Source organism: Engystomops pustulosus, chromosome 8, assembly GCF_040894005.1.
Source record: "Engystomops pustulosus chromosome 8, aEngPut4.maternal, whole genome shotgun sequence".
Classification (NCBI taxonomy): Eukaryota; Metazoa; Chordata; class Amphibia; order Anura; family Leptodactylidae; genus Engystomops; species Engystomops pustulosus.
Window position 1 is genome coordinate 38,532,620 of NC_092418.1, and position 26,712 is coordinate 38,559,331.

A 26,712-nucleotide genomic window follows, 5' to 3' on the forward strand; every position below is an offset into this window, starting at 1 on the left:
GGCGGCTTTCAGCACCATGGACAACGCATCAAATAGCTGTGCATCATAGGGAACGGTCCTGGGTGTTGTTACAACATTTTTTTTTTCCTATTTTGTGCTTGTTTAGTTCTTTGACATTGTTAGCAATGAAGGAGGACAGAAATCCCAGGACTTGCATGTTTTGTTCACAGCATCATGAGTGCACACAGGTGACAATCCTGGTGCCCGAATTTACATGAACGTATGCCCAGCCGTAGCGTAGAGTGGAGCAGGGGTGACCCCTCTCTGTAGAGATGCACGCCGTGTGGCTGTGCACTCGGGGAAAGATATGGCATGTCCTATCTTTTCCCTGTGTACGGAGCGTCATATGTGTGGCACCATATTGCTCCCTGGCCCATTGCCGTCTATGGGGGGGGGGGGCGTAAGTACGGCCGCAAGCTTGCTGCTCATGGCACACGTCCACTTACACGGATGTGTGTAATGAGCAAAATGGAAGAAGCTGCAGCACTCGGTCATAATATGAGGATCAAGTCTTTTATTCACCCGGGATCATAGTGACGTTTAAATTTTATTTATCAAACTTTAAAAATAAAAAAAATAAGCTATGATACTGGGTGAATAAAGGACTTGATCTTCATCTTGCAACTTGGAGACAACCTTCCTTTCAAAATTCTTCATGGTGGAACTTTCTGCAGTGTTGCCTGAGTTTTACCCACATTCTTGTTTTTTGCCATGGGAATTTTTCAAAAGAGGTTTATTACCGCTTCTGCCTTCTCCTTTCCTCATGGCATAGTGCTGAAGTAGTTAGCTGTGGAAGAGTTAAGCAGAGCTGTTGAGTCTAATCAGTACAACCCCACAGGGGGTCATTAGTTGCCCCAGTTAGTTAAAAACTGGTAAGGAAAAAAAAAACTAAAGGGGGACACACAAAGTTAACAAAAAAACAACAATTTTAATAAATATTAAGAAATATACATGAATATTTCCCAATAAATAAATAAAAAATCCCCAATAGTTACTCCATTGGGCTGAGACTTTACATATTATATATCAAAATGACCATCACGAAATTTAAAAAAAAAAAAAAATGTGTCAAAAATATAATTTCTTGCTCTCACATATTCTGATTTCTCTACTGTGCTACACCTGGCAATGTCAATAGGCAGAATCAACAATGCGGGATTAGACGCCCGGCAGTATCAATAATGACAAAGTTGCTCCTCTGTAAAAAATCAATAAAAAGCAAAATATAACAAGGGAAGATATCGTTACACCTAATGACACATACGTATTGTAATAAAGTTGATGATTGGTACACATGTATTTTATGAACAATGAATGATCACGCCTGTTCTAAACAGTATAAATGTCTTGGGATGGCTGAATAAAGCTGCGCTTACTACCCAGAGTTCTTTACATCATTTGCTCGAGCAGCTCTTTACTTTCTCAATTAGAAATCCCTCCAATATATCAGGTCTGTTTGTGGCACATCTATCACATCTTACCTCACACCTAAGCTGTCTTATACTCATGGTCTATAGTAACCAGGGGCATAAGTTGAGGGGGTGCAGAGGTTGCGGTCACACCTGGGCCCAAGAGGTTTAGGGGGCCATTATGGTGTCACTTTCCCATATGAGAAGACTATTACTACTACTACTTTGCACTGGAGCCCATCAGTCTCTAGTTACGCCACTGATAGTAACCAATCTAAGCTCAGAGCTCATATTAATGACCTGTGGCAGATCAACAACCAATCACGGCTCAGTTTCCAACTACCACAACAGCAGACAATGGCTCCTGTATATGGTGGTTAGTAAGTAGATTTTGGCCAGTGTGGGGTGAAAATTTCAGCTCAAAACCTATTATTATATGACGTTCCCTGAGTCACAGAGAGCGGCTGTGCAAAATGTGGTGATTTTAAACATGACGATACAGATTCCTTTAGCACATACATCAAGCTTTATAAATTTTATATATATATATATGTTTTTTCTCACCTTTTGAAATGTTTACCCCCCAAAAAAACCTTTAATAATGATTTGGTACATTATAATTTGTCCTATTTGTCACAAAAAAAAAAAAAAAACGCCCAAAATGTTTAAGGTAGAACACCAAAAAAATAATTCATGGCCTTTAAATCAATGCATACAAAAATTTGCTAAAAATACCCTGGTCATTAAAACCTTTTCAGGCCTCATCATTAAAGCATCATTAAAGGGTTAAGTCCTCAAACAATAAATTAGGGGAAAATCCCACTCAAATACATCAGACGAGCAGAAAGTAAAAGGTGCTGGGCGTTCAGGGTGTTTCTCTTATTTGAACAGTGACATTACTGGGGAATTCCCTGAGTATATGCTCAGCAGAGACTAAGGTGGATGCGATATGTTGCATCTGTCCCCCAAAGATTCCAGTGGCCTCTGCTGAGTGTATACTGGCAGTCCCCGGGTTACAAACAAAATGGGTTCTGTAGGTTTGTTCTTAAATTGAGTTTGTATGTAAGTCGGAACTGTATATTTTATCATTGTAGCTCCAGACAAATTTTTTTTGGTCTCTGTGACAATTGGATTTTAAAAATGTTTAACAATAAATCTTAATTGCAGACACCTGTGGTAATTGTTATAGCTGATCATTGTACCCTAGGGCTAAAGTACAGTAAATCACCAAATACTATAGGTCCGTTTGCAACTAGGGGTTGTCTGTAAGTCAGGTGTTCTTAAGTAGGGGACTGTCTGTACTCCACTCAGCCTCGGCGAGCACGATGGAAACACGTAACTTGCTGCATCTTGCATACAGTGTTTTCCATTGTTTAACTTGTCTATTGTGCTGACAGAGCAGAAACATTACCTCTGACCCCCAGTATATGTCTATAGATAGGCTCAGCCTACCCTAAGTGTATAGAAAATATGTCATGTGTATCCAGCCGATGTATCTAACATATTTGAATGTAAAGGCTAAATCTGAACATACTTATGTTGATGAGGCTATTTATGTAACCTCAGCTCTTAATACATTGGTTTCTCATATTAGACACAGTTACTATGGGAGCCGATGTTTATGACCATGTTTAGCCGAAGAACTGAGTGCACAAAGACAAAGAAGTGTTGAAATTTATTGTCGCTCAGAACTTAAGCCAAACACATTTTTTCCATTATGAACAAGTCAATATTTTCTTCTTGTCGGTAATAAAAACATATGTGCAGCCTTAAAGGGAACCTGTCACCAGGAGAGCCATTTTTAGCACTCCCCCAGTCCCCACAGAGCATAGTACATACACTGCCAAAGTGTTTTTGTATAAAAAAATAGGTTTTACAGAAAAAAACATATGTTATATTGTTCCTTTCATTAGCATCTGCTGTGTGACTAGGCAGTTGCCAAATGGGAGGGGCTGGAAAGGAGCAGTTCCCCCCACCCTTGGGAAACATGTGACCTTTTCAAATATATAAATAACTCCCCTCACTCGGGATTGGCTGTAGAGGAGCAGGGGGCGTCGCTAAGCCCAGTGATGGGTGTTTTCATATATTTGAAAAGGTCACATGGAGAAGCAATTTCCCAAAGGTGGGGGAACTGCTCCTTTCCAGCCCCTCCCAATAGGCAACTGCCTAGTCTCACAGCACATGCTAATGAAAGGTACAATGTAACATCTTTTTTTCTGTAAAACCTATTTTTTATACAAAAACACTTTGGCAGTGTATGTGTTATGCTCTGTGGGGACTGGGGGAGAGCTAAAAATGGATCTCCTGGAGACAGGTTCGCTTTAAGGAAAATATATTTCCACATATCAAAATATACATTGCAATCGTATAAATCAATGTAATTACTATCATTTTTGTTTAGCAGTAACAAGATATACATAAAATAGAACCTGAATATCAGAAACGCTCGATTTTGGCACTCAAAAATCCTCCACCTTTGCTATAAATCATAAAATATGTCCCTTGTACCTGATTCCATAAGTTTTATTTTCTTTGTCTTTGAATACAACAATCTATTGTGCACAATAAAACTTTAAAAACATACATTTCTTCTAAATAGAAATATTTCTGTCACAGGTGCTCCCTCGATCCCTGTCTCGGATCGTGGGTGCACCCGTGGTCCTCCGTGTGCCCCCGCTTCAGCCCCTGCGCCGGACTCACCTCTCCCAGCTCCTGCTATTCTCCGGACTGCCGTGCATGCAAGTCCCCGCCTCCTAGGGCGCGCGCGCAGGCTGCCGAAAACTTAAAGGGCCAGCGCACTGCTGATTGGTGCACTGGCTGAAAACCTCCACCTTATAATCCGGCATCTTTGTGCCTCACAGCCTGAGAGAAAGCTTCCAAGCGTGTATTCCTGCGTTCCTGTGTATTCCTGCTCCTGAGTCCGTGTTACCAGTGTTCCTCCGTGTTGCTGTGTTCCTGTGTGCCTGTGTTCCCGTTCCCATCTGCCTGGACCTACCATTGCTGACCTTGGATTAGACTTGACCCTGCATCTCTGCCGCCTGCCTTGACCCTCTGCCTGGACCCTACCACGAGACTGTCCCCTGCTAAGGTACCTCGACCTCGGCTGCCACTGTGGAATGAGCTGGTGGTACCCTGCCACAACAAGTCCAACCCGCTTTGCGGTGGGCTCTGGTGAAGACCAGGTGCCACTTAGACTCCGGTCCCAGGTGTCGGCTAGTACCATCTCCCTCGGTGGTCCAGAGGATTCACGCATCCTGAATCCTGACAATTTCCTAGGGAAAGTATTTCTAAATATAATACCTCAAATGTAAAATATACTTTGAATAAAAGATAAACACTAAAAATGAACAATGACAATGGTATGTAGTTGCGTGCATGGCCCTTGCACTACTGACTTGGTATATTATATTACATTTTATCTTTCTTACAGCATAGACCTATTCTAGGAGTAAGGTCTTGTTATCAGACTGATGCCAAAGTGACAAAAAGTCAATATCCAGGTCATTAATGCTGCCCAAAATCGTTACAGCTTCACAACACATATGGAGCCTATAGTTCTATATGACGTGTTATTGTGAATATCCATATACTTGTTACGTAACATTCATATTGTTATCATAATAACAATACGAGATAATGATGATGGAAGGAGAAAAAAATAAACAGAAACAAACAAAAAGCAAGTACAGGTGGTCCCCTACTTAAGAACACCTGACTTACATACGACCCCTAGTTACAAACGGATCTCTGGATTTTGGTAATTTACTGTACTTTAGTTCTAGGCTACAATAAACATCTTTAATAGTTATCAATGGTGTCTGTAATTAAGCTTTATTGTTAATACTGGCTCTTATGACAATCCAACATTTTTAAAATCCAATTGCCACAGAGTCCAAAAAAAAATTTGACTGGGGTTACAATAATAAAGTATACGGTTCCGACTTACATACAAGCTCAACTTAAAAACAAACCTACAGAACCTATCTTGTATGTAACCCGGGGACTGCCTGTAATAGAAATAAAATCACTACCTATAAAACTATAAGACCATAGATCACAATCAATAATTTCTGCCATGTTGGATTATATTTTCTTACTTATTTCATATATATAATGAGTTTGGGGCTCAGGGAGCTATGGTCCAGGCCAGGTATAGCTCCCATTGTGGGTAGACAGGTTATGCGCCCTCCTAAAGATTGGAATTTATAAAAGACAAGAATTTACAAAAACAATTCCACTCTCCACCTCCATGACATTTTATGAACAATTTACTAACAACTTTGCACTGAAGTCAAGCTCTCCCTACCTGAGAACATCCCCTCATTTGTGATTGATTGTGATGAGTGGTCACAAATGCCGAACACAAACCAGGACTTAATTCCTGGCTTGGTTCACCCCCTTCCCTATCAGTAACACCAGTCGATGCTGGCAAAGGGCTAGGGCAGGCAAAGCAGCTTCTCTGGTGACCATTAGGTTCCCAAGGATGACACTACAACATGTAAAGGACAACACCTGTGGGTGGGGGGTTCGACCAAACCCACCAGGCCGAAAACTGATGGGTCCGCTCATCAATAATGATTGACATTATTCACCAGATTTCAAGAGAGACGGTTACTGCCGTTAGTTACAATGAAAGGGGCATTCTGAAATGGGGAGAGAGCTAAGAGGTTCAAGACGGATCCTATATATTTTGGTGTGTCAAATATATCCATTATACACTCTGAAAGGGACCCTTCTGTAGACTTGTAATCCAGCAAACAGTCAAATGCAGGCAGCGGTAAAACTTAAATTTGAGGGTTTATTTAAAGAAAAGTCAATAACAGGAGCAATAGGAGCTTTTCTTTGGCATGAAACAAACAAAAATGTCCTTAACTTCAGGATTTCAGAATAAACAGAAATTCCAAAAAATGGTTCTCACCATTTTCTCACTTTTCAGGTTAGCAGTCTGAAGTGGTCTCCTCTCCGACCAGCACACACACACAAGCTTCTCATCAGTGGCGATAGTGTACTCAGTCCTGCAAATTGACACCCTTGTCTGGATTGGCCACAGGGGTGCCAATCCGGAAATATATCCGGGTTGGCGAGACACACATGAATCCAGCTTATCTCCATTTATGACTCCTATACATTACTCTGTTCTCTTTACAGGACATCTACCATCAGAATAGCTGATGGTAGATGTTTATACTCACCACTCAGTCCTGTGCCGAAGTGCAGTGATCTTCTTTTAGTATGTCTAAGCAGTGCACGGTTTCAGGGAAATAAGGTTTTTAAATATATGTAAATGAGCCTAAGGGGTTCTACTGAGCGCCTCTTAGCTCCTCCAGTTAGTAATTATTCATAGCTCCCGGCCCAGCCGTCTCCACCCACACAGCGGTCAGAGAGCTGGTGTGACGTCACCGTCTGTCCCACTACAGTTCTCGCACTATGCACTTAGCGAAGTGTATGGATGCAATGCTAGAGCGGGAACTGCAAAAGGCTAGGTGGTGACATCACACCGGTTCTCTGCTGTGTAGGCGGAGTCAGCCGGGCCAGGAGCCATAATTCCTACTCGGAGGAGCCAAGAGGCGCTCGGCATATTTTTAAAAGCCTTATTTCTCTGAAGCCATGCACTGCTTGGACATACTAAAAAAGGATTAGTGCACCTTAGCACGGGACGGGGAGGTGAGTATACACATCTACTGTCAGATATTCCTTTAGAGTGGCTCCACTCATTGTAAATAGGAGTTCATTTACTCCAGCAGTTACCACTATTGATCCATATATTTATTTTCCTCAGCAGGAATGTTATAGATATCTGTATAAAAGTCATCTTCTCCTCGTGTGTTAGTCATCATAATACTTGCATGGTGGATTTTCCTTCCCACATAAGAAATTTGGATATGCGATGTATTTTCTATTATAAGGCGCTTTCCGGAGGCATTTTGCAAATTCTTTGTCACAGCTGCAGACTAGTTTTTGGCACAAATCTCTTGTGGAGTCTGAAAAACAAAATATTTATTCAATACCGTAGTAATAAAGGGGCAAAGAAAAAGTGTTTTCTGCTTTTATACATCAATTTCTATTCCTTGTTGTAAGCAAGCAAACAAGCAACTACAAACAACCTTTTGCCTTCAGAACTGCCTCAGTTCTTCGTGGCATAGATTCAACAAGGTGCTGGAAGCATTCCTCAGAGATTTTGGTCCATATTGACATGATGGCATCACACAGTTGCCGCAGATTTGTCGGCTGCACATCCATGATGCGAATCTCCCGTCCCACCACATCCCAAAGATGCTCTATTGGATTGAGATCTGGTGACTGTGGAGGCCATTTGTGTACAGTGAACTCATTGTCATGTTCAAGAAACCAGTCTGAGATGATTCCAGCTTTATGACATGGCGCATTATCCTGCTGAAAGTAGCCATCAGATGTTGGGTACATTGTGGTCATAAAGGGATGGACATGGTCAGCAACAATACTCAGGTAGGCTGTGGCGTTGCAACGATGCTCAATTGGTACCAAGGGGCCCAAAGAGTGCCAAAAAAATATTCCCCACACCATGACACCACCACCACCAGCCTGAACCGTTGATACAAGGCAGGATGGATCTATGCTTTCATGTTGTTGACACCAAATTCTGACTCTACCATCCGAATGTCGCAGCAGAAATCAAGACTCATCAGACCAGGCAACGTTTTTCCAATCTTCTACTGTCCAATTTTGATGAGCTTGTGCAAATTGTATCCTCAGTTTCCTGTTCTTAGCTGAAAGGAGTGGCACCGGGTGTGGTGTTTTGCTGCTGTAGCCCATCTGCCTCAAAGTTCGACGTACTGTGCGTTCAGAGATGCTCTTCTGCCTACCTTCGTTGTAACGGGTGGCGATTTGAGTCACTGTTGCCTTTCTATCAGCTCGAACCAGTCTGCCCATTCTCCTCTGACCTCTGGCATCAACAAGGCATTTCCGCCCACAGAACTGCCGCTCACTGAATGTTTTTTCTTTTTTCGGACCATTCTCTGTAAACCCTAGAGATGGTTGTGCGTGAAAATCCCAGTAGCTCAGCAGTTTCTGAAATACTCAGACCAGCCCTTCTGGCACCAACAACCATGCCACGTTCAAAGGCACTCAAATCACCTTTCTTCCCCATACTGATGCTCGGTTTGAACTGCAGGAGATTGTCTTGACCATGTCTACATGCCTAAATGCACTGAGTTGCCGCCATGTGATTGGCTGATTAGAAAATAAGTGTTAACGAGCAGTTGGACAGGTGTACCTAATAAAGTGGCCAGTGAGTGTATATATGTCTAATGGAGCTATTACCACAAATTATTTTTGTATAGTACAAAGGGAGAGACTATGGGGTGCGATTTATCATTCAGCAACAAGAGGTGAGTATTTTTTATGGCTACCTTTGGGTCATGTTATTTAGTCTACAAGGGGTAGGGGAGGTGGCAGTGTTACTATTGGTAACTTGGGCCCTGTAATAATTGGCTATAAGGGGGCACTGTTACTATTAGCAACTGGGGGATCTGTAACTATTGGCTACGGGGACACTTTTTTTGATTTGGGGCACTGAATCACTCACAGGTCCTTATGGACTGGTGGTTTAGTGTCCCAAATCACTCTTTAGGCAGTCCCTCTGTGACCACTATAAAAAAATAACTTTTATGCTTATTATGTACCTCAGTCTGGAGCACTCGGCTCCTGCACAGATGCACAGTGAAGCCTGCGTACTACACCTCGGCTGCACAGCTCATGGGCAGTGGGTATGGCGATTGTGTAATGAAGCCGCAGTGTACAGATCCGCCTTAATTGAATTACTGTGCAGGTGTGGGGAGCCCCAAGGGTGGGTCCAATGTGCCTCATTGGACCCATCTCCAAGTCAGTATAAACAGCAAAAAAAAAATCCAGCTGTGCTACAATCGGTGTAACAATAATTAATAAAATTTGGGGTTGGTGAAAGTGGTGAAAATCTCCCTTTCCAAATTTCCAACCCTTAAAGGGCATCAAGGACTATATGCAAATGAGGCTGCGGGGCTCCAGGCTCCATTAACACCTATGAAGTCTAGAATCCCTCAGGCTCATATTGTACACTGTCTACTTTTTTTAGTATAATTTGCTAATATTAATTAGTATAATTATGAATAATGATGGGATGAAATAAATGCTGTATGAAAGCAGAGATTGTGAACCATATGACAAAATGAATCCACCATTATATAAGAGCTTTATTTTAACACTTTATGGTGACATCAAGTGAGCCACAAACAGTAGAACTGAGTACGATATCTTCCTTTGGGAGAACTATATTTTGAATTTCTATCGCTAAGTGATTAATTTCTGCCAAACTACAATGAAAAATCGTAAAATAACTTAATTGCAACGTTAACTTTAAGGTTGTTTGGAGTAGGTTTCTTTCTACAAGGGTGAATGGGTCACAGTAAGGCTTCCTAGCCTATTTATATCTTACTAAATAAAATTATATGAAAGGATAAAAAGGTAGTAGATGAGGATATTTGGGTAGAACCACATTTGTGGAAAACGACATGTTTCTCATCAAAATGAACTATAATTACCAAGTATGGTTTTCCTTCAGTACACTGGACGCCTCTCACAACTAACCATACGGAAGCGTTTTTTATAAACAGTCCAGAATACTATGTTTTTGTCAGTGGAGATAAAATTACACAGAGAAATTACTAATTTGTTATAAGCTCTAAAGCTTAAATTACCATGGGATCACTTCTGCAGTGCCACGCTGAACCTGATGACTTACAAGTTTAGTGTACAGAATGAATCAGATGTCTCAGAACACCATTTTATTTTAGAAATGAAAGGGAAAATGACACAGCATTAGCGTACTCGAAACTGCTCGTTGCTCGGACGAATACTTCGCCCGCTCGAGAAAATGGCATCTCCCGCCGTTTTGCTTTTTGGCGGACAGAAACAGAGCCAATCACAAGCCAGGAGACTCTGCACTCCACCCAGCATGACGTGGTACCCTTACACGTCGATAGCAGTGGTTGGCTGGCCAGATCAGGTGACCCTGGAATAGACTAGCCGCTGCCCGCGCTGCTCGGATCATTCTGTGTCTGGATGCCGCTAGGGAGAGAGCTGCTGCTGGTCAGGGAAAGCGTTAGGCTGTTCTATTAGAATAGTGTTAGGCAGGAGTGATTCTACAAGAACCCAACAGCCCTTCTTAGGGCTACAATAACGTTATACTTTTTTTTTTTTTATTTGCAGCTAGTACCATATTGTGCGGAATTTGCAGGGGGACTTGCTACCGTTGTGTTTAGCTCTTAGTGACACACATATCCACCTCAAACACCAAAGTGGGACAATTTATTAGGGGTTTGATTTCAATTAGGCACAGTCTGCCAGTTTCTTTTTATTTTACGTTTATTTTTTCATAACTCAGTGTCATCTCATCTGGCATAGCAGTGTGCTTTCATACTTGGCTAGAAAATAGCCATAGGAGAATCCAAACGGCTTACTTAGGCCTACAATAGCGTTATATATATTTTATTTCTGGTTGATCTGCTGGTGGCTGGCCTTGCTGTAGTGCATCTACTACCATATTGTGAGGAATTTGTAGTGAGACTTGCGACCGTTGTGTTTAGCGCTTAGTGACGCACATATCCATCGCAAAGACCGAAGTGGGACAATTTATTAGGGGTTGGATTTCAATTAGGCACAGTCTGCCAGTTTCTTTTTATTTTACGTTTATTTTTTCATAACTCAGCGTCATCTCATCTGGCATAGCAGTGTGCTTTCATACTTGGCTAGAAAATAGCCATAGGAGAATCCAAACGGCTTACTTAGGCCTACAATAGCGTTATACATTTTATTTCTGGTTGATCTGCTGGTGGCTGGCCTTGCTGTAGTGCATCTACTACCATATTGTGAGGAATTTGCAGGGAGACTTGCGACCGTTGTGTTTAGCGCTTAGTGACGCACATATCCATTGCAAAGACCGAAGTGGGACAAATTATTAGGGGTTGGATTTCAATTAGGCACAGTCTGCCATTTACTTTTTATTTTACGTTTATTTTTTCATAACTCAGCGTCATCTCATCTGGCATAGCAGTGTGCTTTCATACTTGGCTAGAAAATAGCCATAGCAATAGGATAGCATCGTTTGGTTTTAAAAACTAAAAAACACAAAAAAAAACAAACACAAAAAAAGTAATAAAAAAAAATTAAAGTTATAACTTTCATTTTCAAAATGTTTAACCCGAGGGCTAGGGGTAGAGGACGAGGGCGGGGACGTGGGCGTCCAACTACTGCAGAGGTCAGAGGCCGTGGTCCTGGGCGGGGTGAGACACCACCTGCTGATGAGGGAGCAGGGGAACGCCGCAGAGCTACACTCCCTAGGTTCATGTCTGAAGTTACTGGGACTCGTGGTAGAGCACTGTTGAGGCCAGAACAGTGCGAACAGGTGATGTCGTGGATTGCTGACAATGCTTCGAGCAATTTTTCCACCAGTCAGTCTTCCACGCAGTCCACCCATGTCATCGAAATCGGCACTCCTCCAGCTCCTGCACCTCAGCCTCCTCCCCCCCAGTCTGCCCCCTCCCAGGAAAATTTGGCATTTGAACCGGCATACTCTGAGGAACTGTTTTCTGGACCCTTCCCACAGTCACAAACCACTTGTCCGGTTGCTGCTGAGCAATTTTCCGATGCCCAGGTTTTCCACCAGTCGCAGTCTGTGGGTGATGATGACCTTCTTGACGTAGTGGAAGAAGTGTGTAAAGAGGTGTCCGACGATGAGGAGACACGGTTGTCAGACAGTGGTGAAGTTGTTGTCAGGGCAGGAAGTCCGAGGGGGGAGCAGACTGAGGGATCGGAGGATGATGAGGTGACAGACCCAAGCTGGGTTGAGAGGCCGGGTGAACACAGTGCTTCTGAGACGGAGGAGAGTCCTCGACCAGAACAGGTTGGAAGAGGCAGTGGTGGGGCCAGACGGAGAGGCAGGGCCAGAGCAGGTGCATCACCGCCAAATGTGTCACGTAGTGAAGCACCCGTGGCGAGGGCTCCCGCCGCGAGGGCTAGATTTTCAGAAGTCTGGAGGTTCTTTAAGGAAACACCGGATGACCGACGGACTGTGGTGTGCAACCTTTGCCAAACCAGGATCAGCAGGGGTTCCACCACTACTAGCTTAACTACCACCAGTATGCGCAGGCATATGAATGCTAAACACCCCACTCAGTGGCACCAAGCCCGTTCACCTCCGGCCGTGCACACCACTGCTCCTTCCCCTGTGTCAGCTGATAGTCAGCCCCCTGCCCAGGACCCTGGCACAAAAACCCCATCGTCGCCTCCACGATCCTCCACAGCATCCACCAGTGTTCAGCTCTCCATACCCCAGACGCTGGAGCGGAAAAGGAAATATAGTGCAACCCACCCGCACACCCAAGCCCTTAATGTCCACATCTCCAGATTGCTTAGCCTGGAGATGCTGCCCTATAGGCTAGTAGAGACCGAGGCCTTTCGCAACCTCATGGCTGCGGCCGCCCCTCGGTATTCGGTCCCCAGCCGCCACTACTTTTCCCGATGTGCCGTCCCAGCCCTGCACCAGCACGTGTCAGACAACATCATCCGTGCCCTGACCAACGCCGTTTCTGACAAGGTCTACCTGACCACGGACACGTGGACGAGTGCTGCCAGGCAGGGCCACTATATATCGCTGACGGCACATTGGGTTAACTTGGTGGAGGCTGGGACCGAGTCTGACCCCGCAGCTGGTCATATACTGCCGACGCCGAGGATTGCGGGGCCTACCTCGGTCCAGGTCTTTCAGGCCTACTATGCCTCCTCCTCCTCCCACCCCTCCTCCACCTCCTCCTCCGAACTACCATCCGTGGGCATGGCGCCATCAGTCGCTAGCTCTAGGCACAGCAGCAGTGCCGTCGCTAAGCGACAGCAGGCGGTGCTCAAACTGCTGAGCCTAGGCGATAAAAGGCACACCGCCCAAGAACTACTACAGGGCATCACGGCGCAGACTGATCTGTGGCTGGCACCGCTGAACCTGAAGCCAGGCATGGTTGTGTGTGACAACGGCCGTAACCTGGTGGCGGCTCTGCAACTCGGCAGACTGACACATGTGCCATGCCTGGCCCATGTGTTAAATCTGATAGTTCAGCGTTTCCTCAAGACATACCCCAATCTGTCTGATTTGCTCACGAAGGTGCGCCGCATCTGTGCGCATTTCAGGAAGTCCAGCACAGATGCTGCCACTCTCAGGGCAGCGCAGCGCCGCCTCCAACTGCCCGCTCACCGACTGTTGTGCGACGTGCCCACGAGGTGGAATTCAACATTAACCATGTTATCCAGAGTTTACCAGCAGCGCAGAGCGATTGTAGACTGCCAGATGTCAACTTCCACCAGAACTGGTAGTCAGGTCAGTCAGCTTCCTCAAGTCTACAATGAGGAGTGGACGTGGATGTCTGATATCTGTCAGGTGCTGAGTAACTTCGAGGAGTCAAGACAGATGGTCAGTGGCGATGCCGCCATCATCAGCCTCACCATCCCGCTGCTTGGCCTGTTGAAAAACTCTCTGATCAGCATGAAGTCGGAAGCTTTGCGCTCGTCACAAGAGACGGGGGAAGAAGATTCCCTTGTTGATAGCCAAAGCACCCTCAGGTCTGTTTCTCAGCGCATATCGGAGGAGGTGGAGGAGGATGAGGAGGAAGAGGAGGAGAATGTTGGCGAGACACAAGAGGGGACCATTGTTCAGTCCTTCACTGTTCAGCGTGTATGGGCAGAAGAAGAGGAGTTGGAGGAGTTGGAGGAGGAGGAAATGGACAGTCAGGCCAGTGAGGGGAGTGAATTCTTGCGCGTTGGTACTCTGGCGCATATGGCAGATTTCATGCTAGGCTGCCTATCCCGTGACCCTCGCGTTCAAAGAATTTATTCCAGCACCGATTACTGGGTATTCACTCTCCTGGACCCACGGTACAAGCAAAATCTTTCCACTCTCATCCCTGGAGAGGAAAGGAGTGTGAGAATGCATGAATACCAGCAGGCCCTGATGCACAAGCTGAAACAGTATTTCCCTTCTGACAGCGCTAGCGGCAGAGTGCGTACTTCTGCGGGACAAGTAGCGAGGGAGAGTAGGCGAGCAGGCAGCTTGTCCAGCACTGGCAAGGGTACGCTTTACAAGGCTTTTGCCAGCTTTATGTCACCCCAGCAAGACACTGTCACCTGTCCCCAGTCTCGGCAGAGTAGGGCTGATCTTTACAGAAAGATGGTGAGGGAGTACGTAGCTGACCATACCATCGTCCTAAATGATCACACAGCTCCCTACAACTACTGGGTTTCAAAGCTGGCCATGTGGCACGAACTGGCGCTGTACGCCTTGGAGGTACTTGCCTGCCCTGCCGCTAGCGTGTTGTCCGAGCGGGTTTTCAGTGCAGCTGGTGGCATCATCACCGATAAGCGTACACGCCTGTCGACTGACAGCGCTGACAGGCTGACGCTTATTAAGATGAATAAAGCCTGGATTTCTCATAATTTCCAATCTCCACCAGGTGAAGGAAGCTCAACCTGAATAATTTATGCACTCCTCCTCCTCATTTTCCTCCTTCTCCTCCTCTTTGTACACTAAAGCAGAGGAAACTGGCTATTTTTTGACAGGGCCCACTGGCTCTAGCTATAGTACTTTATGCATTTAATTTTTCTGGAGGGCCACCTACCCGGTCCTCTGTTTTAAACAATTTTTGGGAGTGCCACATACAGGCACTCAATCTATTAATTTTTTCTGGAGGGCGACCTACCTGCTCCTCTGGTTTGAAAACTTTTTTGGACTGCCACATACAGGCACTCAATCTATTTCATTTTTCTGGAGGGCCACCTACCTGCTCCTCTGGTTTGAAAACTTTTTTGGACTGCCACATACAGGCACTCAATCTATTTCATTTTTCTGGAGGGCCACCTACCTGCTCCTCTGGTTTGAAAACTTTTTTGGACTGCCACATACAGGCACTCAATCTATTTCATTTTTTCTGGAGGGCCACCTACCTGCTCCTCTGGTTTGAAAACTTTTTTGGACTGCCACATACAGGCACTCAATCTATTTCATTTTTCTGGAGGGCCACCTACCTGCTCCTCTGGTTTGAAAACTTTTTTGGACTGCCACATACAGGCACTCAATCTATTTCATTTTTCTGGAGGGCCACCTACCTGCTCCTCTGGTTTGAAAACTTTTTTGGACTGCCACATACAGGCACTCAATCTATTTCATTTTTCTGGAGGGCCACCTACCTGCTCCTCTGGTTTGAAAACTTTTTTGGACTGCCACATACAGGCACTCAATCTATTTCATTTTTCTGGAGCGCCACCTACCTGCTCCTCTGGTTTGAAAACTTTTTTGGACTGCCACATACAGGCACTATCCAAATTAAATTGTCTCCATAGCAGCCTCCACACGTTGTCTCCATTGCTACCTCCAAAAGTCGTCCATATAGCTGCCTCCATACATCGTCCCCTTATCAAACGAGGTGTGTCAGGCAGAAATTTGGGTTGTTTTCATGGATTCCACATCAAAGTTGTTAACTTTGTCGCCACCCTGCTGTGTAATCCACAAAATATACTGCCAAACTTTTACCATTTACGGATATTATTTCAGCGCTTCTTGCGCATCTGTTTACATTCCCCTCACCCGCCATATCCCAAACTTATAAGAACGCTACTACACTTAACTTGGTGGAGGCTGGGACCGAGTCTGACCCTGGGGCTGGTCATATACTGCCGACGCCGAGGATTGCGGGGCCTACCTCGGTCCAGGTCTCAAAGGCCTACTATACCTCCTCCTCCTCCCACCCCTCCTCCACCTCCTCCTCCTCCGAATTACCATCCGTGGGCATGGCGCCATCAGTCGGTAGCTCTAGGCACAGCAGCAGTGCCGTCGCTAAGCGACAGCAGGCGGTGCTCAAACTGCTGAGCCTAGGCGATAAAAGGCACACCGCCCAAGAGCTATTACAGGGCATTCCACATCAAACTTGTTAACTTTGTCGCCACCCTGCTGTGTAATCCACAAAATATACTGGCAAACTTTTATCATTTACCGATATTATTTCAGCGCTTCTTGCGCATCTGTTTACATTCCCCTCACCCGCCATATCCCAAACTTATAAGAACGCTACTACACTTGATCTTATACAAAAGGTTCTTAGAAGTGCTGTTTGGGGAGTAGCCTAGAGACAGGGGCTTGGATTGGCGAAAGCTCGCCTGGAAGCGGAGCGCCAGCTCCATCCCAAGATCCAACTAACATAGTTTTAACTGCAGCACCTTTAATCTACTACTAGTTCACTGCCTCCATAATAATAATAATAATAATAATCTTTATTTACATAGCGCCATCATATTCCGTAGCGCTTTACATATCATAGGAAACAAATACAAATGTAATGTAACAGAGCACAACATTTGTATGGAACAACAGGAGTGAGGTCCCTGCTCGCCAGAGCTTACGGTTTATGAAGATGATGGGGTAACACGAGGTAAAAGAATATTTAATGGTCAAGCCATTCTTCTTAGGGAATAGAACAAAATATAATAAATGGAATTGCTGTCGCTTGAACCACTCAGCCGTCATCTTATATACCAGGTCCAGGGTGAATGGGACTGCAGAGAAGTCTGGTGCCTGTTGGTTGCTGGATAACAGATGGGAGGACGACACAGGACGGGTTAGTAGAAGAGTTAAAACTTCATGCAGTTAATGAGTGTTATAGACTTGCCTAAAGAAATGGGTTTTAAGAGCACGTTTGAAACTTTGGAGGTTAGGTATTAGTCAGATAGTCCGGGGCAGAGCATTCCATAGAATTGGTGCAGCTCTAGAGAAGTCTTGGAGACGCGAGTGGGAGGTCCGCACTAGGGTAGAGGTTAATCTAAGATCACTGGCGGATCTAAGAGCACGGGTTGGGCGATAGACTGAGATAAGAGAGGAGAGGTAGGGGGGTGCAGCATTATACAGAGCTTTATGGATGAGGGTTATTATTTTAAACTGTATTCGAAAGGAGACTGGCAGCCAGTGCAGCGACTGGCATGAACTGTAGGCATACATGGTCCCCTTATCAAACGAGCTGTGTCAGGCAGAATTTTGGGTTGTTTTCATGGCTTCCACAACAAACTTGTTAACTTTGTCGCCACCCTGCTGTGTAATCCACAAAATATACTGGCAAACTTTTATCATTTACCAATATTATTTCAGCGCTTCTTGCGCATCTGTTTACATTCCCCTCACCCGCCATATCCTAAACTTATAAGAACGCTACTACACTTGATCTTATACAAAAGGTTCTTAGAAGTGCTGTTTGGGGAGTAGCCTAGAGACAGGGGCTTGGATTGGCGAAAGCTCGCCTGGCAGCGGAGCGCCAGCTCCATCCCAAGATCCAACTAACATAGTTTTAACTGTAGCACCTTTAATCTACTACTAGTTCACTGCCTCCATACATGGTCCCCTTATCAAACGAGCTGTGTCAGGCAGAATTTTGGGTTGTTTTCATGGCTTCCACATCAAACTTGTTAACTTTGTCGCCACCCTGCTGTGTAATCCACAAAATATACTGGCAAACTTTTATCATTTACCGATATTATTTGAGAGCTTCTTGCTCACCTGCTTTGGTTCCTCTCTGCCACCCATTGGTTTTAAGCCTGAGTCCATTTGGGGTATGTTGCCAAGACACTCTCTAGCCTGCCGTTGCTGCCGCTGCCTCTGCATGCCGTCCCCTATAGTGTCAGGGTCAATTATTGGATGTTTTAGATGCTATCTAGCCTCATTCGGTCACTCTGTCATGGCCATGCCGTTGCCCACAGTTTTGGCATAATGGTGCGATTAAGCAGCCTCAGAGGCATCCATGCATGCTGCCCCTGCTGTTTCCTGTCCATTTCCGTGGTGTTTCCATCCTTTTCTGAGGTTCCCAGGTGTTTGGCCAAGCTTCCCTGTGCAGAGCCTTGGTCCCCTTGAAAAATGCTCAAGTCTCCCATTGACTTCAATGGGGCTCGTTATTTGAGACGAGCACTCGAGCATCGGGAAAAGTTCGTCTCGAATGACGAGTACCCGAGCATTTTAGTGCTCGCTCATCTCTATCTTTTATGCTATGTCTGAAACGTGGCCGCCATATTGCTTTTCCAATGGGAAAATTGTCATCAGGTTTTTCCATTGGGAAGGTGGTTATTAAGCATTGATGATAGCTTTCAAGATGGCGGCCACGTCCCTGACATAGCCTAAAATATAAGTTCAAGGTAAGTGACTAAACTTAAGGTGAATGACCTGCAGCTGCCCAAAAAGGAGTCATGCACATGACCATGTTTCGCAACCACACATTCAGATGCAGTTTTTGATGCCCAAATCAGGAATGGAGTAAAAGTAGGAGGAGGAGCAGAATCTTTTAATTATTTGCCTCATCCATTATCATCCACACCTGCTTTTGGCTCGAAAAACTGCATCTGAAAAACTGAACGTGTGGACGCACCCTTAGTATTGCATTTCCCCAGTTTGGTACATTAACTTACCACATTTTACATTGCCACTGACACAATTCCAGTTATAACGATGGGTCTTAGGATAGCAACCATAACGTTCTGCATATCCGTAGCAACAGTCATGTCGATGGCAGCACCTATAAAAAGACATATAAGAGATATAGGCCGTTGTCTGTATGAAAAATTTTCCTTTTTCATTGGGCCACTGTCGTCTGTGAACCACAAACCATTCAGATTCCTGTGTCCCAGACCAACGACACTGCTGGGGACGGCACTCATTACATCATACACAACTATGATGCAAGGAGTCCCCACTTATTCACTAAACAGCAGCGCTGATAAATGTAAACATGATTATAGTGATTTGTGGGAAGTCGTATCATTCCTACTTATGTAGCAATGCAAAGCCAGGCAAATATTCACTGCCAACAACAAGTGCTGATACGACATGTACAACAGCCAAAGCAGCCATGTACAGTGTTTATTACGATGTCATATGACTTATATGTACATGTATTCGGTAGAAATATCTAGGGGGTGTTAAGGAGGTCGCACTGGTTTCGGACGCCATCTTGACTACTGTCCGCCATCTTAGATACAGCGGCCATGTTCCCTGACCATTGTCAAGTTAATGTCATGATTCAAACTTCATTTTATGTAACATGTTTGCTCGCCTGTCAGCTAATACCCTTTGACATTTAATGAGAAGCCAGTATGTCCTCGAAGCTGCATAATAATATGATTCTGGAGCCACTTATCATCTCCTTCTCAGCAAACTAGTATAAACAATATCTGTGTACAAGGTCTCTGAGAACTGAGCACAATTAATTAATTGTTTTTCCCAGAATGTGCTGATGACCAATAGGTTTGCAGTATACTATTCACGCCCCTTTGATGATTCTTCTGTTATATATTATGCATTTTGATTATTAAAGGGGGAGAAGATCTTGACTAAGAGATTGACGTGTATGTCTTGGTCTTTATGTTCAATCATGAAAGGGTTAATTAGGACTCACCTTACAAAAGTCAAGAGGGCTGTTGGGGCCCTGCATAAAAATCCCTAACGGGGGGCAGTGGTATACTACATTTCAGAATGTATATAAATATATACTGTATATGCAGTACCTTTCTGAGCCATACTATACTATCACTGGCACTGGAAGCTTAACTGGATCCTTACTGATCTGACATTGATGACCACCATGGAAACAACTCCCACCCAAAAAGCTAGAAAGTATATACCAGTCTGTTTGGTCTTTAGGTATCCCATGTCCTCCTAAACCACAGTAACATCCATATGCAAGATACGACAGAGAAGACTTGCCAGTTCCACAGTGAATGGCTCCAGCTAATTCAATGATTCCTCTTTTTTGCCGTATCCGTGAATCGACCCATTCAGCATTCAAACCTGCAATGGAGAAGCAAGGTATACTTGTTATACGCAGAACTATGTCATTATGTCTGTCTGCAATGAAAGGCAAGAGGTAAGCAGGACAGGACGAATAACCAGTGCTTTCTTTTATCAGTGCTAGACAAGCAAAATGACCCCTTCATATCTTTGGTGCACGGCCTAGAACAAACAGATATGGAAGATGACCCATACAGGTAGTCTATGGTCACAGTACCGTATTTTTTGGACTATAAGGCGCACAAAAAATCCTTTGATACTCTCAGAAATCAAAGGTGCGCCTTATAGTCCAGTGCACATTATATATGACCATCTGCTGGTCATTCATCCTTATAATCAGGTGCGCATTATAATCCAGTGCGCCTTATATAGGAACTTAGATGTTTTAGCAGGCATTTATTGATGATGCGCCTTATAACCCGGTGCGCCTTATAGCCCGAAAAAAATACGGTATTTTCTTATTATTAAACTGTATATAACACACCGATTGATCCGACTCAAGAAGGGTCCGGCATCAGCCAAGGAACCAGTATACATATGGTAAGATTGGCACAAATATATACATCTTCTGTCCCCAATCTCTAATTTATTCCCTATCCTCTAGTCATGGTCTGTTATAATTGAACTATATACATACCATATATTAATCCATAGATACACGAGGGATTGTTTTCTTGTTTTTTTTTTTTTAATTTACTATTAACGGTAAAATGGTTCTTCTTTCTCTTCAGTAATTATGATCATCCTAGTCCCTGGCTCTCTGCTGAATGGGAACATCGTGGATGTCATGTTATTTTGTTACTTAGGGAATTTTATCGTTTTGCAGTAAACTATAAGGCTTTTTTTTTCTTGAAAACAAAAGCGAAACTTTGACATTTTTGGAAGTTGGCAGGCTTCTGTGATATTGGGAAAGTCTAATGAATCATCAGAGAATTAGGTGTTTTTTTGTGGTAACTAAAGAATATATAGTTTTTGTATACAAAGAGAAAGAGTCATAGTATTACACAATCAATTAAAGTTAGATTTTATATACTGTAAGACAAATGATAGGGCACTAAACCAAGTAAAGTGTGGAATAAATGAAAATGGGTGATGATAATAGAATACACACACTAGCTTAGACCCACATAGAGGTTACTTATCTAGTCTAAAACTATACATATATATATGTGTGTGTGTGTGTGTGTGTGTTACTATTACAGGTAATCAGTGTAATGGGATAAACACAACACAATCACGGTAAATTGATTTTATCAAAAGAATAAGACAATGCTTTTCAACAATGAAATGAAGTCTTTAGATCAGATTACCTGCAGGTAGTGAACAAGTACAATTCAGTCTGGATAGTTTTCTTTATCAGTAATCCTACAATTATCTATTGACTTGTTTATAATAGACAATGTGTCATGAGTATGGAAAATCTACACATTGAACTTACATGGTGACATTTTCATACCTTCATTTTCTTAGAATAGACATAGGAATTGTACTGCCTGGGGCAACATTTAGCCCTCTGTCTCTGACTGGCCTGCAAGAGCTCCCCCCGTCTGACCGCTCGCTCTTGCACCTGAATGCTGAGGTAATATTGGGTATGCATCCGGGACTAGTTCCAAAGGGAGAGTGGGGCCCACGATTATTACCGTGGCAGAGCAGAGAGTAATACACTCCCTGTTATACAACTATTCACCACACCGCACCCAGGGGAGGGAAGAATGGGGGGACAAAAAAGAGATGGCATAAGGGGGGCATTATTAAAGCCGCTGACAAGAAAATCACAAAAAGTTCATCAATGGAACTAATATTACTAATATTGGAATGGAATCTAATATTAACCAATGGAGGCTTAAATTTTTAGTCACCCACAAAGTTAGAGAGGAAAACACAATATAGGCTGATTTAACTTTGATCTGATGACCTTAAAACAAGACATAATAAGGCTCAGTATTGTGTGTGGCTTCCATTTGCCTGTATGACCTCCCTACAACACCCTGGCCTGCTCCTGGTGAGATTGCGGATTGTCTCCTGAGGGATCTCCTACCAGACCTGGACCAAAGCATCCGCTTTCCAAAGAAATGCCACCCATCACCAGTATTAACCCACTGCCAAACCGGTCATGCTGAAGGATGTTGCAGGCAGCAGATCGCTCTCCATGGCGTCCCCAGACTCTGTCACATCTGTCGCATGGGCTCAGTGTGGACCTACGTTCATCTGTGAATAGCACAGGGCACCAGTGGCGAATTAGCCAATCCTGGTGTTCTCTAGCAAATGCCAAGCGTCCTGCACGGTGTTGGGCTGTGAGCAAAACCCCCATTTATAAGAAGATGGTGGTGCCGCGCCTCCTTGGGACTGCAAGTCCCATCATACTTTGGGGGTTTACCATGAGCTTGGCGCGTGCACTGAATTAGTTAGTTGGCCGTAGACTTTAGTTATTTCTCTGAACCTCCCCTGATACATATTCATACTCCATGCAAGTGAAGAGCGGACAGACACTTCTGGTGGTCGCTTATCTCCATTGAGAATAACAGGAGTAAGCATATTCAAATCCAAAATTTTCCAACACTCCAATTCCCCTTTGGTGATCAGATGGTCTCATGTAGGATTTCCAAGGATTCACACACCACAGAGGCAGATCATGTGGCTACTATATGGCCATTGCCCTAATTGATTCCATTCCATGTACTATACAAGCCCTGTGCAGGACTACCCTTGTAGAAGGAATAATTAAGAAATGAAAGAGTGGAAAAGAGATTGTTTCAAGTGGCTAGAACATTTTTTTTTTTTGGTGGGGGGGGGGGGGGGGGAGATGCCCAGTATGATGTTTGCTTCTTAATTTACTCCTTTGTTCCCTAGGACTATTGGGCACATTTACTAAGGCCGTTTGCCACTTTTCTGATGGACTTTGCACTTTCTTTTCTTATAGGTGCAAACTGCTTGCACAGGTATTTAAGAAGTGTCAAAAAAAAGTGGTGTACTTTGTCAGGAGAGCCAGATTCATGAAGAAAGTGTGCCAAAAATCCTGAATCTGGTGCCCTCTGGACACTACAGTTCGCACTGTTCTTTTGGATGGGAATCTGGGACTTTGGTAACTCAGACAACACAAATAATTTTGCAGATGGTAATCTCTCTCCATAATGTAGTCTTTCCAACCCATGCCATAATAAGAAAAGTCAGAGCAGCACGTAGACATTGTGGCATTGTCACCTTGGCATCTTTTCAGACAGCTGAATATTACGTTATTTGCACATCAATCCATGGGTAGCCTCCAGCAGAAATCTCCAGAAGGAAAACAGAATAAAGCTTCCAAAACATAACCCAACATCCCCTTCCCTAATGAATGGTACACCAGTCACATTTTCCTGTGTGGTTTCTCCATGTACTGTCTGGTCTGGCAGCATACAATTATGTGCTAAATTGGCAATGCCCACATCCCAACAGCTGGGAGGTTTAACTGTGAATGCACCTGTCATCTTCCTATGTACTAAAAGGAAAAAAGTATTTAGAATTGTTAAAAAAAAATCATAAAAAAACACAACTACCTAAGATGGATGGGCAGCTTGCTAGAATTTAAAGGGATATTGCTCCAATTCCTAACGTTTTCTTGACAAATCCCACTGTACCCTTGGTGATAAAAAAGCACCTACTGCCATAGGGTGATTCCTAAGTCACTAGTTTAAGTTTAAAGGGAACCTATCTCCCCCAAAGTCGGGCAAATATGACTCTTCTCATCCCATTTTTACAAGAGATAGGTCAAGGTTAGTGGTTGCAGGGGTAGTTTCACTACTGTTCTGTTATATAGTACCTAGAAAAATGCTAGATCCATTTAGTGTCATATTAAAAAAAGAATCTCATCTTTCAGATCTGTATCTTTATTAGCAGCTTGCATTTCAAACGTGTGTCTTTAGCTGTCCATATCTCGTTTTGTAAATCACAAAGCCATAAGCCATCTGAAAGTTTAGATCCTTATCTATAACCCCATTCTCAATTCAGACATTCCTTACAGTAATATTGCAGTATATGGTGGGAGTGATCAGACCCCCTTGGGTTCAAGTACCCTAGGGGATTTAAAAAAAAAAAGCTCAAATCACCCACCTTTCCCTAGAACCGATACCAAAATAAATAAAATTATAAACATATTGGGCACCTCCACGTTCCAAATTTCCTAAAAAGTTATGGCTTTTGGGGGTCATGAGCAAAATATGAACACAAAAAAAAAAACATGTTTAGAAAAGATAATAATGGCTTCTAAATTGATACTACCCCTGAAACCACTTAATTTGGCTTCTAGAATTCTAGAAAAGAGCTCTGGCAACTCCCCCAGAGCCCTTCTGGCTCATTACCATAATTGAAAAGTTGATTTTTAGAAGAAAGGAGGCGACGGTCACGGTGCCTGGATCTATGAGTAAGTGCCCTGGTTTATCATGGTGGATTTTGATGGCAGATGTCACCCAATAGGAGTACAATTAAAGAGATTGTCCAGAGAGTGCAAATGCTGTTCATGGGTGCGACTATTGCTGAGCTGCAACACGGCACGTGAACCATAGAGCGACATAGCACTGTTTCTGGAAAGATAGCAGTCCCTTTTTTTCTTTCTTATCTTGAAGATAGATAAGAGATGAGATTGCACAACCGAGAAACTTGCAATACAGCAGCACTTTTTCTTTTTGCACACAGCATGTTTTTTTTAACTTTCATGTGAACAATGCCTTAAAATACACCGCTTTTTATTTTCACTTTAAAAGTGTAAAAGTAGGAGGTTTCATTTTTTTTGTAAAGTCACATTTAGTAAATGTCTGTAGACAAAAAAAATACAATGTACATTTGGTTTGACCAACAATATTCCTTACTTACTGATGCCACATTCAATTCTTATTAACTGTGAGATCCAAATACAAACAATTAGTGACCTGAGAGTGCAAAATACCCAAAATATTGTATTTTTAATGTTTTTTTTAAATTTATACAGTCTCTAAAGTGTAATAAACTGATCTTGTGTGACAAAGTAGAAGCAGTTAAGCCCCATGAGTGTTAATGTTAAGGCTGGGTCCGCACGGGACATTTACTGGAAAATTTGCCAGACTTTTTTTTTTTGCGGATCCCCAAAAATGGATTACACACTTTTTGTGGACATGCAACACAGAAACTCATTACACACTGAGGAAATACGGAAATAAATATGCAATAATAAAATGGACCACGGGACTGTTATTTATATGTTGGGGGCTATAACTTAGTGTATAACTGTCTAGGCAGTATTAGCGGATAGAAAACCAGTCCAAGAGGGGATTTAAATGATGGTTGCTATAGAAAAAATCTGATATATTGGGGCACATTTAATAAGGGTCGGTCAGACGCATTTCCGTCGGGTTTCCCGATTATTTCACACAGGGGTTTTTGATGCACGCGATTGGATTGTGGCGCATCGGCACTGGCTTTCATGTGACACAAATCGGGGGCCTGGCCGTCGGACAATCCGACTGATTCGGACATTCGGAATTTAACTTTCAAAATTGTGTCGCAAGACGATGCACTTACATGCACCGGGAAGAAAAAGGTGAACTCCGGGGACCTGAGCAGGGAAACGACACATGCAGGATATCGGGCGCACAATCTTAGTGAATCGCAGCTCCGAATCCTCGTCGGACATTCCAGTTCGGAGGACGCTACGGGACAGGTAACTAAATGTAGCCCAAGTTGCTAAAGTTAATAGCAATCAAAAGTACTTGTACTAAATATCACTAGTAAAAACAGTATTAAATCATGAAGCAATACTATGTTCCACCTGCCCTATTGTAATACATCTTTTCTCTTATTGATCAATAAAGTTTTGATTAAACTAAATCATGAAGCAATATTCACCTATTCATAAGTAACTAATAATGTAAAAAGAAAACCTGTAACAAACTGTAACCTGTGATCTTTAAGTATTGCTTGTATTTATAGAGAACAAAAAAAAATCCCACAATTATAAAACTGTATCAACTCAAATTTGCCTAAAGTCCTGGAAGATATTTTCACTGCAAATATATTAAACACATTTTTTTGGAAACTTGTCTTTGAAAACATATATATAAATATATTTTGTTTAGAAAACAACTTCAGAATGTTGCAATTATACATCCAAAATACATGAAATATAGTAGAGCAATACTCACAGCTGCACAGGAAAAACAGGAGGATTTCTAGCTCCATGGATGAAGCTCCAAGATGATGTTGTCTTCTGTAATTCCTCTGTGCTTATGAGCTCATGATCATGGAGTTCCTTGTTATATGTGCTGTGACAAGTCCTTCCTCTACTCTCTGTCCCATGTCTCCTCAGACACAGGCTGCCTCAGTCTCTTCCTGTGTGTGTCCTGGCTGTTGGCACCCCTGGCAGGTGGCCCAGGAATTCCATGAGTTTTAGCTAAAACATGGGTTGGTGAAAGTTCCCTTTGT

General features: G+C 43.4%; 1 protein-coding gene across 1 annotated transcript; it reads right to left on the reverse strand.

Annotated features, from left to right (window-relative positions):
- Positions 1 to 6,187: 6,187 nt before the first annotated feature.
- On the reverse strand, positions 6,188 to 26,643 carry LOC140075154 (phospholipase A2-like). Its single transcript, XM_072120696.1, has 4 exons — positions 26,433 to 26,643; positions 20,115 to 20,280; positions 18,903 to 19,009; positions 6,188 to 7,390 (listed from the first exon to the last, which is right to left on the reverse strand). The coding sequence occupies exons 1-4, from the start codon at positions 26,467 to 26,469 to the stop codon at positions 7,236 to 7,238; spliced, it is 465 nt and encodes a 154-aa protein (XP_071976797.1). The 5' UTR covers positions 26,470 to 26,643; the 3' UTR covers positions 6,188 to 7,235.
- Positions 26,644 to 26,712: the final 69 nt, after the last annotated feature.

Coding starts and splice junctions, on each gene's coding strand:
- LOC140075154 (XM_072120696.1), bottom strand. CDS start 26,469: ATGGAGCTAGAAATCCTCCTGTTTTTCCTGTGCAGCT. Junction 19,010..20,114: donor CCTAAAGACCAAACAGACTG/GTATATACTTTC, acceptor GTCTTTTTATAG/GTGCTGCCATCGACATGACT. Junction 7,391..18,902: donor CAGTGGCAATGTAAAATGTG/GTAAGTTAATGT, acceptor TTTGTTTTTCAG/ACTCCACAAGAGATTTGTGC.